The sequence below is a fragment of the Ostrinia nubilalis genome, chromosome 21 (genome assembly GCF_963855985.1).
Source record: "Ostrinia nubilalis chromosome 21, ilOstNubi1.1, whole genome shotgun sequence".
Classification (NCBI taxonomy): Eukaryota; Metazoa; Arthropoda; class Insecta; order Lepidoptera; family Crambidae; genus Ostrinia; species Ostrinia nubilalis.
In genome coordinates, this window is record NC_087108.1 from 7,596,724 (window position 1) to 7,613,830 (window position 17,107).

Below are 17,107 nucleotides of genomic sequence, written 5' to 3' on the forward strand. Positions count from 1 at the left end.
AATCAATAGAATATCAAATTACAAGTACATAACATTCTTTACTAAATACTTTTCCTTATCAAATAAATTCGCCATATAAAATTACAGTCTTATAATAATAGTATTTTTATTAGGTTATTGTCAATTTGTGCACCAGTATTTTAAAATATTTCCAAACAATTTAACAGCCTGGCATTTACAGTTTGTATATTTTAACAATCACTAACTACAAATAGAAAACAACTTTTACTACAACAAGTCATTTAGTTTATTCAATTAAAAATCTTATGAAGTTTTTATATTTACAGTCGTGCACCTGTTTTTTATCTGATATTGCATTTTGAAAAGCTGCTACTATTTCTAATTTATTACTAAGCTGCATGCATATAATAATATTATGACAGTAACATTGTATACTACAGCTGGCTATGTAAGATAATCCTGGTCTTCACCATACTTTGCAGAGAATAATAATTAAATTAACATCAGACTTTACTTTCATATTGTTAGCCACTAACTGCAGTAGGCCTAAGATGCGCGCCGTGATAACTTTAATCAACGTCAAAATGTATGGGCCTTTCAGTAGACCTAATCTTGTCTACTGAAGGGGTTTAATTTATCACAACTTATACAGGATGTTCCATATACTAGCCTAATTTTGGGGCGTGGCGCGTGGTTCAGAAAAGAGTAAGAACTAACTTCTAGAAATACGAACAATACCAGTCCAGCTTAATATTCTGGGGAAAATATTATGTTTTGTCTGACAATTTTATGATTTTTTAAACTTGCTTGTACTTTTCAACACCCTGTATATTACAACGGCGACCAATGCTGCTTATTTCATTATTATCTTATGGTCAGTCAATTAATACTGCTACCAGTCCCTTACCTATGTAGGCAGCCTCACCATTCGCAGAACTGTGGACTCTCATCCAGTAGCTGAGTCCATGATGACGTTGCCGTGTTTGTCCTTGATGCGCACGCGTCCTGACGCGTAGCGAGTTTCCGAGGTGCCATCGTTGTAGACCAGTTTCACTGTTCCATCGGGGAATTCGCGCCGCTGTGAAGAAATGGAGTGTATTTTGTAGATTGTGAGAAGAAAAAGATACATCATACAACGCTAGCAAAGAACTTCAAGTAGAAGAAAATTATACATCATACACCTAACACCATGAGCAAATAACTTCAATTATTAAGTTACTCAGTTCATCAGTTGTCATCAGATTTGGTAAAATATGCAAGACAATGATGCAGATTTGTAAAATTCGGCTTGATGATTTTAATGAGGACCTAAATAAGTTGAATGAACCAGCATTTATAATAAATGGTAGTCCAACGAATGCTCATAAATAAAATTCACACACTATCGTTGACTGATACAAAGCCTTTAAAGCCAAAAGAAGTAGGTAGGTACCTTATGATCTTTGGTATGTACTTCGACTTGTCCATTGCTGAACACCACACGCTGTTCTCCGCTCGCGGAGATGGTAAGCGCTGCGCCATCGGGGAATCTCCACTCCTCGCGTACGTGTTCATTCTTGGGGTCAAAGTAGCGGACGCTACCGTTGGGCAGCCGGATCTCAGTCGAGCCGTCTTTGTAGCGTTTTTCTACTTGACCACTGGAATATAAAACATCGAATAAGTAACCATAATGTGCGCCACAAAGGGTCAATCGAGGTCTTCTCTAGACAAACCAAAGTAAAGTAATTTGAGAATAGCCCAAAAAAGGATCAAGCCAGTGCTGAGCCAGCTATATCTGCCGGAGAATTAATGCAAACTGAAGAAAACCGGTTTCCGTCAAGGCAAGCGTAGTTTCAGACGCCCTGATCGACGGACCAACGACTTCAAGAAGATAGCTGGCAGTGGCTGGATAAGGAACGAAACGGTAATTCGTATTCTTTGACATTCCTTGGGGGAAGTATTATGTCCAGCAGAGGCGAATAGATGAAAAAATAGGAAGACCCAATAAGCACGCAAGTAATTTCTAGTGTGTAGGTGTCATTTAAAAAACAAGTCTACTTACTCTATAAATTCCAGCACTTCTAGCCCATCTGCATGTGTGGTGTGATAGGTTTTCGTATCAGCATAGAAATATTTGATGCGCCCTTCAGTGTAAAAGTTCTCCTTGACATCACCATTGTAGTAAACAAACTTGCTGTATTTCCCATCAGATGATAGAAACTTCATATTTCCGTTCGGGAAGCGGAGTTCCCTTGAACCATCAGGTTTTTTTATCTCTATTGGATTCAAGTTAGTTTTGGTCAAGCTAGATTTGCTTGAAGAAGGGTTAGACGACACAGTCGGTAATCTTCCCATGTAGTTTTCATTGTGTATTACTGTTTCAGGTTTTAGCACACTTGATCTGTTAGTAAGAATTGACACAGGGGACTTGGACTGAGATTTGCTAGAACTTCGAGAAGTTGCAGCCAAGTTTTTGCTAGTATCTCTGTTTATACAAATGTCATCATTGAAATCTCTTGGTGACCTCTGGTCACTTGACCTGTGACTCAAAGTTGATGAAGATTTAGATCTATTGGATAATGATTCGTTAGAATTATTGAAAGGAGATACAGTGTTGCTTGGTGATCTAGAATCCCTGTTTGAATTTGATTTCGAAATAAAAAACGTGTCTGGGTTATTATTGCTAATGGAAATGTAACTAGTGCTTGGATTTGATATATTAGACCTTGAACTTTTAGGGGAAACTGAATGAAACCTTTCCATATACAACTTTTCTAAATTATTATCATCTTCAGGGTCAGAATTTTCTTTAGACTGTATGGAATCACCGCAATCATTTAGTATTTCGTTTTCAATGTCAATATCAGATGTGTAATCATATTTATCCAAAGCCTCGATATTTACTGTCCTATTTCTTTCAAAGTCACTCCCTGCATCTCTTTGACTAAAGTATTTAGCATATCTTGATGTTACGTTTAGATTTGGAACACTTTTAGCTCTGGTTCTCATTACTTTATCAGCATTATTTGATGGAACTTTTCTACTTCTACTCTGTCTTTCAATTTCAAATGTTTTGTATTTGGCATTAGAGTCAAGGGTTACTTCTGAACGAGTCTCTTTAGCAGTCATGTTAGAAAGTTTTTTGTTTATTTGCTCTAAATATTTTATATTTGTCATTCTTCTAGTCATATCATTACTATGCTGTATTCGTCGATTTTCCTTCTTTAATTTTTCTATTTCATCATCAGCAGCTTTCTTTTCTTTTTCCATTAGTTTTATTTGATTCCGGAGTCTGGCTATAGTTGATGTGGACTTAGCATCTTTTACTCTAATTTCTTCCTTGAGATCATTTATTTCTTTTCTCAAATTTAACACTTCGTCTTTATCTTTTTTATTCAAACGCCCCCTCATTTCTCTTACATACTTATCATACATTTGCTTTTGCTTAGTCAGTTTTTCTTTTTCTTCGGCTAAATAATATTCAGACATAATTTTCTCCTCATGAAATTTCTGTTCAAACATAGATTTTTCTTCATAGAACTTTTGCCTTTCTACGTCAATTTCTTCGCGCATTTTTGTGAGATTTGCATTTTCTTTTCTAAAAGTTTCTATTTCATCTTCTAGTTCACGCAACCTGTCTTTCAATAATTCACTTGTGGCAATTAATTTGGAATTCATTTCCACCATATTTGATTGAAGACTGTCATTAGCATTGACAGCATCATTTTTATCTTTATCATTATCAGAAGGAACCTCTTTTGCTCCTTTTCTGTCTGTAGTTTTGGTTTTGCCTTTATGGCCAACTTCCTTTTTATTATTTTCTGTACAGACTGTATTGTTTTTTTCTTCAACAGTCTTGCAAGAGCAACAACTGGATGCAGATGAGCATGTTTCACTACAACAATCGGCGCATTCGCTATTACACGTTTCAACATCACTTTGGGAATTCTGATTCCTTTTTCGATTAAGATTAGGATAAATGTGCATCAAATCTGGGTTGTTTGCCAAGCAGTGTTGCATGACAAGCGGTGTGCTCTCACCAGAACATTCTAATTTGCTTTTTCTCAAAAACTTGTTGAAGAAAGAATTTTCTAAGCTGAAGCTTTCATGAGAGACTTTGCTTTCAAGCAAGTCAAACATGTTCTGCTCTGCTGTTTCTCTTTCATGTGAAAGCTTGCATAGTGCCTCATCGCAGCTGACATCTGATACAATGCTTTTGGCTGGAGAAGTAAAGTTCTTGTAATAATCACTTTGCTTGAGTTGTTTAAGGAAATCATTTTGTTCTTTACTTAAAACTGATGCCCAGGTATTTCCTTTACCATTCTTCAATGGATGCTTGCCAGTTGGAAGTGTAAGCGGTTTTTGCATAAGCTGCCGTAATGCGCTTTCAACATTTTCAGACAAATTATGATTATTGGGTTTCTCATTTGTTGTGTTGGTTATTTCAGAGTTGTTTTTGGATTCTTTTAGTTCCTCTTTATTTTTATCTACTGATTGAGGTTTTGTAACTATTATTTCAACGTTAGCTTTATTATCTTTACTTTTTGGTAGTTTATTTATTTCTTTTCTTAATGGAGACTGTACATTTTTATTTTCAAGACTTTGTCTACGCCATGGCAAGGCTTTTGTGTTCTGGATCACCAAGTCCTTCTTTTGTAAACCAAAACGGGACATACCTTCTCCTTTCCTGAGGAACGGCTTTTTAGCCACATTTTTGGATTTATTTGTTTGCTGGGGGCTTTTGGCTTTAGCCACAGTTTTTTCAACCTGAAGTTTCTCCATCAGCAGTGCTTCAAAGTCTTTTTTAGGTGATAGTATGGGCATATCATCCAGAGCAATATGTTTCTTCGAGAGCGAATTTTGTTCAACGACATTGCTGCGTGGTGAGATGATATCCTCGTTTCTAGACAATACTGACTTTCGACTTCTGGAGGACACAGGGGAATTAACAATGAACTCTGATTCTTGTGACAAATTTAACATTGATACACCTTCGATTAAGTCTCGTTCTTTCACCTTTTGCGATATTCCTCTGGTCTCCAGCCGAGGTGTACCATCAGTGGAAGAATCATGAGCAGACTCAAGTAAACTGCGAAATGTATTATAACTTGTACTGTTACTAAAATGACTAACAATCTCAGTTACACTGGACGAAGTTTCTGATGTCTCTTGGTATTCCAAGCGTTGTTTTTGAAGCTTCCCTCGTTGTAACAGTTGCAGTTGCCGTAACACTTGTAATCGCTCCAGTAGTTGGGAAGGAGACAGCGAAACATCGCTTTCCGAGTACGATTGATCCATGGTAGTGTTTTGAAGCACGTAAACATTTAATACTGAATCTAAATAAGTAAATTTTGGAAATAAATTTAGTTTAACAAAAACAATAATACAATTCACAAAAACGGCGCAGATTTTTCAAAAACTGACTGGCTGACATTTGTAATGTCAGTGTCAAATTTTTTTTTTTAAATATTTGTGTTTGGGTCGGCGAGGAATAAAAGTAACCAGTAACGTTATTATTCAAAATTTGATATAAAGAATAAAATTACTTTTGGTAAAGCCACATGAGCGTCTGAGAAGTCTGAGAGTTAAAAACATAATCAGACATTCAAAATTACAAATCACAAGAGCAGAATATTGGTTTTAATAAATTCTAAATTTTAAAAAATTAAGGAAAAAACTACTATACTTAAAGAATAACATAAACTTGCAACCCAGAAACACGATGTTCGAAATGTCATGATATGTCAAAATTCCTGTCCCTATTTATTCAAAAAACATCTGTATTTCTGAAGACAAATCCTATTATTGCGGCGATGTCCAGAAGAAGTGGTTTCCACAGAGCTCCAAAATTTAAACCAGATATGAAACTTTTAAGCAATGCAACTCGACCTTTTGTGATGTCGAGTAAGAAGGAGAAAGTGGAAGTTCTGCGAGCACCCATCAAATCTGAGTCTGATAAAAAAGTTTACAAGTAAGTGTTTATCATAATAATCATTTATTCTGTAGATGCGACTATTGTGACCTATGTTTTGTTTGTTATAGCTACAATATCAGTTATGATTCTATGTAAAATGAAGAACATTAATTTTTTTTGGGTTAGAATTCAAACACTGGAGTTTTGAAGATTCTTAACATTTTAATTAATAACTTTTCTTTGTTTGCCTTTGATAAATTAGATATTGTTGTCCTTCTGCAGTCTAGTCGTATAGACCTGATGACGATGAAGTTTCAGAAAAAATTATGTCATTAATTTGTTTTGATAGGCATGGTATTTAATTGATCTATTTTTTACATATTGACGGACTGTTGATACATTTTATTTGACTAGGATTAAGTATCTGTGGTGAGGTTTACTTACTTTGTACGTTTAATATTTGCATAATTTTTTTAGGACAATAAGATTGGAAAATGGCTTGACAGCACTACTGATATCAGACCCTAGCCGTCCATCGGTCAACGATGACAATAGCTCCAGTGAGGAAGAAAGTAGCAGTGCCGAGGATACCTCTGGGCCAGAGAGTGATGGATTCAAATCCGACCAATCTGGTTCTAGTGACCAGCATGGCACTAAGCGACGTGGAGAGTTTGACGAGGAAAAAATGGTAAGACATTTTAATTTTGCCCTGAGGTGCTTTTTTATTTTTATCAATTGTGTATTTAAGATACCAAGACAGGAAACATAGATTTTGTTAAAAAAAGGAAAAACAACATTTTCAGTTATTTCAAAAAAAATCACACAATGTTATTGTTATATTTGGCTAGTCAGAGAGCCAAGTTATGCATGACTCCTAACTAATATTTTTGTAGTCATTTTTGAAAAATACTACCACACAATGTTATTGTCTTGTCTAGCTAGCCACTTACCCATAATTTTTTTTTACCTGTGTTTGATTGGTAGAGAATGCCACCCGGCATTAAGTCCGCCACTATTATTATTTCTATGTGCAAAAGTAAAAATCAGAATGGATGGTAAGCTGTGCATCGTGATTTCGATGTTAGGAGTTTTTTGTGAACAATAGTTTTTAATTACAGAAACGCGACTTAGTAGCTAATGCTGAGATCTATTAAATAGATTTGGTGTTTTATCCACAATGAGGATCGCAAATTATTTCGCCATAAATATTTATTTCGCCTTAATGATGTCATCCATCATGCATAACTTATTTATTGTAGCTTCTTATTTGTACACAAGTAGCCAACAATAACATCGCAAATCGTCGCATCTGCTATTTTTGTATACTACACCTCCAAAAAATTGCTAGTGTACCTTTGACGAATCAACATTGTTATTCTTGGTTTTGCCATGTTTTGAAACGAAAGAACGCTAAATCGTCACGCATGTCCTGTGTCCACGACGTAAATAAAGTCATCAACAAAATTTAGCTAGTTTAAAAAAAGGCAACATTTTATTCCCGCGTTTAAAAAACAAGTAATTTATAGTATTCAAGACATGTCAGTTCTATTCTTTTATCCGTACTGCACACAATGCACTTTTGTTTGCATGTGCTTTGCCGACCATGAAAAAACGTGGATGCCATTAATGTAGATAGGTCAGTAGGTTCACGTGCCACACGTGCGGAGTGACAGCTACAGGTGCGTCACCCATTCACGGTCGCCGAATAGAGCAATCTCAACAAATTCAGAGGATTTAGCCGTTAGCCTAGGCGCAGACCACTGCAGACCCACGATACCCCTGGCGATACCCCTGGTGGTATCGTGGGTCTCGTTAAAGAACTACACTTCAGACCCACGATACCCCTGGGAGTAAAGTTGACAAACGAGGACCGGCGCGGGCGCGTGCGGGAGGGGAGGGGGGCACATCGCGCGCACAGTGTTGTGGAATACCTCTATGAATTCTAAATTGATTTCATTGAACATGCAATAAAATGTATATCGTTAAAAATAAAATAACAACAATAAATTCATACCTACATACAACGAATAAAATTAATTAATAGCACTTATAAAATAACTTTTTGACTTAATTATTTATTTTTGTCCTGGTAGGTAGGCTATGTTATTTGATGTGATAAAAAAAAATTCATCTACCTCGTGTGTGATAATGATTTAAATGAGTAGTTTTCCCTTGGGAAAAAAGAGATATTATCAATAATTTATATATATTCACATAATATTAATTTTAGGCTATATTTTAATTTTATGAAGTGAAAATAAAGTTTTTTTAACATTACAAAACTTCTCCAGTAGAGATCAGTTTGTATGGGAAATATGTATAACCAGTTGAACAGTTGAGCAGTCTAGTTGAGCAGTGGGAAAATTTACTACGGTAAATAAAAGGTACCAGGGTAACATAACCTTATGGGAGCTATTATCAAATTCTTCTTGGTTGACCCGAGAAATAAATATGTACCTGTCACAAAATAGATCCTTTATGGTTATGTTGCCCTGGTACTTTACCTGATACTAATTATTCATTATACGAGTATGTAGGATTGTAGGTATGAATGAAGAATGTTCACTAATTTTGTTTCTTAGCTTTCTGTATTCTCTGTTAAAAATAAAAAATACACGTGAAAGAATTATTTCGATACGTCAATTAGTTTCCAATATATTGAACTTTAAAAGTGCGGGCGGCGGCCGGCCTGCCATTTTATGCGCGTGACGTCATATTACAGCGACTGGCTCATATTTGTATGGGTGGAATCTTGCAAGCTGAATTAAGACCCACTTCCAGGCAACCGATTAAGCTGAAATTTCGCAAACATATGTGATTTGGATGACCATGCAATATTATGATGACATGGAGCTGATCTGATGATGGAGCTGGAAGGTGGCCATAGGAACTCTATAATAAAACGACTTAAATCCATCGAGTTTGGGCTCGTTCGTTTTGTATTGATGAGTACTTTAATTCTATACAGTGTGAGTCACGTTAAAGTGTACATATGAAAATAGATGAAACTAGACATATTTTTATCGACAAAAAAGAGGTCAAAAAATTTTTGAGATTTTTTTTAAATTTTTTATAGAATTTTTTTTCTTCAAATTACTTATTGTAAAGAAAACGTAATAACTTTTAAACTAAGCGGTATATCCTGATAAAATAAAAACAGTAATAATGCTAAATAACAGGCAATACTAAAAAAATACATAAAATATGCAATAAATGCCAACAAATAATAAAAAATAATACTTTTTGAAAAAAATCTGCTTAAAAATTCGTATTTTTTTGGTTATTTGATAAATTTCTCCAAAAAATGCCCCTATAACAGATGGTTTTAATTACTTTTTATTATTCTCTATCGTATTACTTTTGTAAAACGAAAAATCGCATGTCTCTATCCCTATCACAACATTTGCTATGATCGTTTGAACAAAGGCCTGCCACCACATTTGTTAGAGTTAGTGTAAAGTTCGTTCATTGTCCTATCACTAGATGGCACCACATGCTATGTTTGTGTTTAAGTTTACATAGTTTTACCAATAGATGACACTTGTATTTTATGTGCAAAATATTAGCCCGCGGTGTCCAGATTTTTTGCCCGGCCTTTAAATATAACCGGGACGCAATAAAGCATTGAATTCAGTTGACCTCAAGACAGTGTTTCATTCACTAGTAGTTAGTAGTACCCAGTCAGTGGTAGGTAGGAGTGAGTGATAGCGCCTAGGAAGTGCGCAGGGTGAGGGAATTCCACCCTCCTCTATGGGAGGGTTAAACATGGTCCTTCGAGCCGGATGCTGTGAGGAGGTACTAGCATCCTAAGGAGTGGATTCCTCCTCCACGCCAGCAGTGGACTGCTGCTGTGGGGCATCTCAGAGGTCCAGAGGAGGGCCTCAGACGGCGCTGAGCTTAGCCGGCGTGCGTCAGGAACCGGTGCCATTGGAGGACGGAGGAGGGTCCAAGGGCAGCCCTCAGAGGCTGCAGGAGGTGAAGGTCTACTTCACCTAAGAGGTCCTGAGGAGGATCTCGACGGCGCTTGGCTTGGTCGGCGCACGTCAGGTTGAGGACGGAGTGACGTCCGCGGAGCAGCCCTCCTACCAGAGGTTGCAGGAGGTTCGCCAAGGATTGACAAACACGAAGTTTCAAACTTCGGCATAATTCGTGAGAAATGTCACCGTGAGTAACTTCTTTTTGATTGACTGTCAGTGTGTTTGGTGTCAGTGCGGTTTTGAATTTTGACAGTCAATTTACTTTTTAGAAGACTTTTAAATTTTTGATTTTTCGGTGACAGGTTTTGTATTTTGTTTATTCTGTTTTGTCAAATTCATAAAATGGCGAAACGTAAAGAATGTAAATTTGAAATGGAAAATACTATTAGATTTCAGTATGATATTTTTAAGCGTTTGGACAAACATAAAGTTAATTTCAACAAACTTTTGGAAAGTCAAATAACTAAACAGTATGTAGAAGGTAAATTGGAACTGTTGGAACAGCTGTGGGTAGAGTTTTCTTCAGGACACAAAGAGTTGATGCGTAGTGCATGTCCTGAGGAACTAGCTGATTCCTTGTATGTTAAAGAGGACTTATGTGATCAAGTAGAGGAATTGTACACTTGGTTCAAATGTGATCTCAAAACCTGTTTGTTGAAGTTGACTTCCAACATCGATTCAGATAGTACTCCGCAAGTTGTTCAGGGGAAAAGTAGTCAACTTGAATTGCCCAAAATTATTATTCCATCATTTTCGGGGAAATATTCGGAATGGCCCACATTTTGCGATTTATATAGTTCTTTGGTGCATTTCAATGAGCATTTGACAAAGGTACAGAAGTTCCATTATCTAAAGAGCTACCTTACAGGAGAAGCAGAACAACTTGTGAAGCACATATCTATAGCTGAATGTAATTATGATAGGTGTTGGCAATTGTTAGAGGAACGTTATAACAATAAGAAATTCATTTGCCAGCAAACATTAAATCGGTTCTTTAGTCAGAAAAATATTGTAAAGGAGTCAGCACATGCGCTGAAGAAATTAATTGACACAACTAATGATTGCTTGGCTACTTTGATGAATCTTGGTGTAAATGTAGATAGTTGGGATGTAGTTCTTGTTCATGTTTTGACATCGAAGTTGGATACTGAATCTAGACGTCAGTGGGAGTTCATGATTTCGGAAACTAATACATCGGATGAACTGCCTACCTATGATCATTTTAAAGAGTTTTTAACGAATCGTTACAGGGCATTGGAGTTTTTAGATTCAAAATCCACTTCGGTAAATGTAAATAATGTACATAATAGAACTACTAAGTCTATGCATATTGTAAAAAATGTGCAATGTCCGTTTTGTACGGAAGGAGGGCATAAGCTTAGTTATTGCAAAGAATTTGCAAGGGAGGCGGTGGAGTCTCGTCGGGATTTTGTTTTAAATAACAATGTTTGTTTTAATTGTTTAGGACTCAATCATTCTGCCAAATTCTGTAAATATGTCACTAAATGCCGAATCTGCAAACGCAGACATCATTATCTTTTGCACCCTCGAGGTAATGTCCATAGAGGTGTAGGAAATAGAAATTCTGGGTCTTGTTTGTCGACAGGAAATAATAATCAAGTTTTACTGCCGACTGCGGTAGTTAAAACTATGTCGACCAAGAAGGATAGCATAGAGATTAGAACATTACTTGATCAGGCCTCGGAGTCGTCTTTCGTAACTGAAGAAACAGTACGAAGACTTGGGTTGAAAAAGACTCCAATCAAAGAGCGCTTGTCAGGAATAGGTGGGGATAGTTTAATATCCGAGGCTTTTGTTGACTTGGAGATTAGTTCAAGGATTCATCCAGGGGCGAATTTAGGGGTGAGAGCTTATGTTTTAAAGTCAATAACTTCTCTATTACCATCCCGTAAAATAGAACCTGTGCAATGGGCTGAGAGTATGAATTTGCCATTGGCAGATCCTGGCTATCACACGCCAAATCGTATCGATTTGTTATTGGGAGTAGATGTGTTTAGTCAAGTCTTGCTAGAGGGAGTTAGGCAAAGTCCAAGCGGTACCCCTGTTGCACAAGAGACATTGTTTGGGTGGATTTTATCGGGAAATTGTACAAAGTCAACAAACAGAAATTTTAGGGATAAGGTTAGATATAAGGATAGTAGTAAGGTTAGAAGGCAGACTGATTGAAGTAATATAAAATGTTTAAAATGTCAGGGTTATCTTTCAAAATTATTATGCCTTCTTTCTTGAGTTTTAAGTTTTCATAATGGGCGATTGTCATGGTGGGCGATGTAGTGAAGGACGAAGCTTAGCTCGTCCTTGGTGGGCGATTATGTTAGAGTTAGTGTAAAGTTCGTTCATTGTCCTATCACTAGATGGCACCACATGCTATGTTTGTGTTTAAGTTTACATAGTTTTACCAATAGATGACACTTGTATTTTATGTGCAAAATATTAGCCCGCGGTGTCCAGATTTTTTGCCCGGCCTTTAAATATAACCGGGACGCAATAAAGCATTGAATTCAGTTGACCTCAAGACAGTGTTTCATTCACTAGTAGTTAGTAGTACCCAGTCAGTGGTAGGTAGGAGTGAGTGATAGCGCCTAGGAAGTGCGCAGGGTGAGGGAATTCCACCCTCCTCTATGGGAGGGTTAAACAACATTTTTCTCCGCTACAGGTAGAGACAATTTTAATTTTAACTAAAATGCTTATTTTACTTCGAAATCTTTTGTTTTTATTTGAAATCAAACTTGTCTTTATCAAAATTACAAATCTAGAGTCACTTTCAGTTTCGTTGTTAACGAAGCGTTGAATGGCGCGCCCGGAGAGGCTTAGTTCAAACGATCATTACAAACGTTTTGATAGGGATAGAGACATGCTATTTTTGGTTTTACTAAAGTAATACGATAGAGAATAATAAAAAGTAATAAAAACCACCTGTTATAGGGGCATTTTTTGGAGAAATTTATCAAATAACCAAAAAAATTCTAATTTTTAAGCAGATTTTTTTCAAAAAGTATCATTTTTTATTATTTGTTGGCATTTTCTGGGTATTTCATGTATTTTTTTAGTATCGCCTGTTATTTAGCATTATTACTGTTTTTATTTTATCAGGATATACCGCTTACTTTAAAAGTTATTACGTTTTCTTTACAATAAGTAATTGGAAGAAAAAAAATTCTATAAAAAATTAAAAAAAAATCACAAAAATTTTTTGACCTCTTTTTTGTCGATAAAAATAGGTCTAGTTTCATCTATTTTCATATGTACACTTTAACGTGACTCACACTGTATAGTAATCAGGGTCTAATGATGGAGCTGGAAGGTAATTCGCAATAAAACGACACAATCGCATCAAGTTTGGGTTTGGTTCAATTTTAATTTCTGTTATGGGTCTGGTTGTTAATAATTATGTATAATAAGTTTGTATTTACAAAAAAAAAAATATTTAAGTATGTTTATATCCGTTTTCTAGTGAGCGGACACTGTGAATGTACGTCACGCGGGGTCACGTGACCGTCGGCGGGACTCAATATTTAAGCGAACTTTGAATGCCTATAAAATCATAACTACTGGGTATTTTTGAATGAAATAAAGACTAATGTATTTGTAAATGTAAAAGCCTAACTGTAACATAGGTTTCAAGTGATTTTGCATACCTAGTAACATTCTCAATTGTTGTTATTTTATTTTTGACAATATAAATTTTATTGCATGTTCAATGAAATCAATTTAGAATTCATAGAGGTATTCCACAACACTGTGCGCGCGATGTGCCCCCCTCCCCTCCCGCACGCGCCCGCGCCGGTCCTCGTTTGTCAACTTTACTCCCAGGGGTATCGTGGGTCTGAAGTGTAGTTCTTTAACGAGACCCACGATACCACCAGGGGTATCGCCAGGGGTATCGTGGGTCTGCAGTGGGCGCAGACCACCGACTTTTGGCTGGCCGATAGTTTGGTCGGGCTGTTAATCAGTATGGAAAGTGCGCACGTTACACCGATTTACGATTTGGTATCGGCCATAATGTCTTCTTCATATAATTAGAATCGGGCCAAAAAGTCAGTGGTCTGGGCCTAGGCTTAAAATTATTTAGTGGATGAGGCTGTAACTGACATAAGGGTCTATGCACACAATATGTAAGCGTTTTAGTGATACCCGAAAGTAGGACCCAATCTACTGGGTGGAAACGATAAGTGATCGTTGGATAGAGCTCGTGAAGCACTTTCAGGATCAGTAACCAGTTTTTGAATATCTTGTATAGTTTTTAATATTATTTGGTTTTACTAAATGTATGGAAGCTGGAATCATTGAATTTTTGGATAGATCCAGTTTATTATGTAATTAATATTGGTACCGTTTGAAAGAGCTTGTGAAGCACTTTCAGAATCAGTAATCAGTTTTTCGATATCTTGTATAGCTTAGAAATAATCGAGTGAGATCACTTAACGTTTCCACCCTGTATAGACGTTTGTAGGAAAAAAGCGCGCTGTCGCGCGTTTAAAAAACGGAGTGTGCACAGGCCCTAAGCTCTTTTTCTATGATCCTTCTATGATGAGCTATCATGAGACGCTTTCCATGATCCAAACAAATCACATTTAATAATTGAGATTAAATCGAGGTCTTTTAAATAGAGCTTCAGATTGAATCAAATTGTGAGCGTCGTTTCATACAGGCCTGAGTCTACTTCACTCGCTGTACTATGTGCAGACAGTGATGATTGACTTTGACACAAAGACCTTCAACTATCGATCGGCGACTGCAGGCCAAAATAACAATGAGATTTTCGCATTTCGCACGATAACAATGAAAATAGAAAACAGGGTTGACCTTATTTGGGTGATTCTTGGCCTTCTCAATGTCAGTTTTGCAATATACTTACAGTTTTGTTTGTTAATTATGCATTTTCATACATAAATAGTTACTTTACGCGCCGTTAAACTTTAAATAAAAACTATTAAATAAAAGAACATCGAAACCATCATAATAATATGGCGGGTACAATTACAGGAAGGCAGTAGACCGTTGCTAATCTACGTCCGAAATACATGCATTATGCTTCAATGGCTCAATGGTTAGCTCTCTATAGTTGTCCTTCGATGCATACTTATTATTGGTTACATTAGTGATGGTATATTGTATGATGATACTGTGAGGAATCGACCCTTAGGCCGGCAATACACGGACAGCTCGAGCAGTTAGTCAGTGATCAACATACACGGACCGCTCTTGCAGTCAAGAGTCAACAGCTTGAAGCTGCCAGTGATAACTGCTCGAGCAGTTGGTATTAACTGCTCAACAAATCATAAGCGCGCGCGCCGTGGAATGAAGAAAGTGGGCGGAGGTAACTGCGTCGACAGCTCGAGCAGTCAGTGTATGGCTGGCGACTGCTTGACCGCACGATGAAAATTCACCTTGCTGTCGACCGCCCGAATCAGTTGCAACTGCTCGAGCGGTTCGTGTATGTGCGTCCATAGAACTCTGCAGTTCACTGTGCAGTCGCAGCTTGAAGCTGTCGACCCTGACTGCTTCAAGCGGTCCGTGTATTGCCGGCCTTACTCTTCCAAATTATTTAATTAATGTAACTACTACGACTACTTCCTTAACTAACGTAATAGATCCTTTTTACATTTTAGTTTTTTAAATGACCATAGCGAAAACTCAGGCAAAGAAGTTTTGTAATCTTCCACATTTGTAAAGATTCTTGTGGATTTTTTGTGAGATCCCTCTCAAACACTCAAGTTTAGAGTCTAAACATTGTATTCATTTTACCTATTGTATTTTATGCTGGGTATATTGTAGTTGCACTGGCCGGCTTTTCATTGTTGCCAGTAAATTGCCTTCAGTCGTCTCTATTTATTTAACCCTTCGCTCGTTTAAATTCCAACGTTGTACCCTCTCGCCCTTGTAGTAAACCTACTACCTAGAATGTCTTGATTGGATAATGGATATGGCAATATTCAGTTCTGTATTGAATAATCGTTGTGATCTATTTCACTTTTAGGCTGAGAAACTGGGTCGCCGGCTTGTGTGCCTTTCGTTTCGCCATTTATTACCGCATAACGGTGTCGTCGCAGTGCAAGTTCTATCAGTAATTTGGATTTATCCTTTGACTCGTATTTATTTATACTGGGTGTTTTTTAATGGGGGCAGTATAAGAGCATGTTCTCTCAAGTAGCATCAGACAGAAGACGTTCTTAGGACACTTAAAAATATCACAAAAAGTATCTGAAAAACTGAAAAAAGAAAACGCAGGAAAACTCCTTGCCTGTTTTTGGAATATAAAGGGAGTGCCCAGAGGAACTAGAATAGATGTGTAAAAAATATATTTATTTGATGGCAAACAAATAAGAATAGCTAAAATTAATTTTTAAAAATCATTACACTGATTTGGACGAATATTTAATTTTGAAGAAAATATCGCTGAATTGGTTCACCCCGCCACCAATTTTGAGTTTAGTAACACATTTGGTTTTTTTATTTAAGTAGCTTTTAGTAACATGTTTATGCCTTCAACAGGTCTATCGCTACAAAAGAAATATACTTAGGTTTGTCAAGACCGCGTACGAAAGAGTTTCTAGAAAGCGATGCAAGATGCTAAGACCAGAGCTTTCTCTCGACACGGTATGAAATACAGCCGGTTTTCAATACATTCGATCATTTGCATTCGACGTAAACTATACTAAATAGATAGACCTGGTGTAGGTAGTGTAAACATGGCTTTGTATTTAGGAATATTGATCAGTACGGATTGTTTATACGAGTAGTAGGTGTAATAGTAACATTGGCCGTGAAAACGATCAACATTTATTGTGCGTAGTAAACAAAACTTACGTGATTGCTTTTTAGATCGACCTACTTCTTGCATAAGCATAATATAAAATTAGCATAATCATATAAGCAAACTATGTAGGTATCATCGTAACAGTAAAGTAAGATAGTAGATTGACTGACAAGTAGACCTGAAAATACTCATAGGGCATTAGATAATAATAACCCTCTGTGATCGATGTGACTTGGCTTCTCTTCTGACCTATATTACTAAAGCTATTTCTATGAAATATCTTCCGTAGACAGAAGGTATAGAATAGAGACCAGTAGTGTTGCGATGACGTCGTCTGCGGATGCTGTAGTCGCCTTCAAACTGACGTTTAACCTAATCGAGGTTTAGAATTTAATACTTTCTTGGATTCAATTGATCTCATGACATCATTGCCATCAAATGAGATCGAGATAGAATCGCTTATCATTTAGACCAGCTCTAAATTATATTAGACAG

The 17,107-nt window shown here is 36.7% G+C and overlaps 2 protein-coding genes across 2 annotated transcripts in view; one reads left to right on the forward strand and one right to left on the reverse strand.

The window, feature by feature from the left end:
• Positions 1-75: 75 nt before the first annotated feature.
• On the reverse strand, positions 76-5,348 carry LOC135082250 (centromere protein J). Its single transcript, XM_063977016.1, has 3 exons — positions 2,003-5,348; positions 1,394-1,598; positions 76-1,039 (listed from the first exon to the last, which is right to left on the reverse strand). Exons 1-3 carry the CDS (start codon positions 5,236-5,238, stop codon positions 908-910), a joined length of 3,573 nt encoding a protein of 1,190 aa, XP_063833086.1. The 5' UTR covers positions 5,239-5,348; the 3' UTR covers positions 76-907.
• A 313-nt stretch (positions 5,349-5,661) lies between these two features.
• Positions 5,662-17,107, forward strand: part of LOC135082252 (nardilysin-like) — a 35,962-nt gene continuing 24,516 nt past the window's right edge. The window contains exons 1-2 of the mRNA XM_063977019.1: positions 5,662-5,911; positions 6,332-6,542. Of these exons, the coding sequence (XP_063833089.1) occupies positions 5,682-5,911; positions 6,332-6,542 (441 nt within the window). The 5' untranslated portion in view covers positions 5,662-5,681. The remainder of the gene's footprint in view (positions 5,912-6,331; positions 6,543-17,107) is intronic.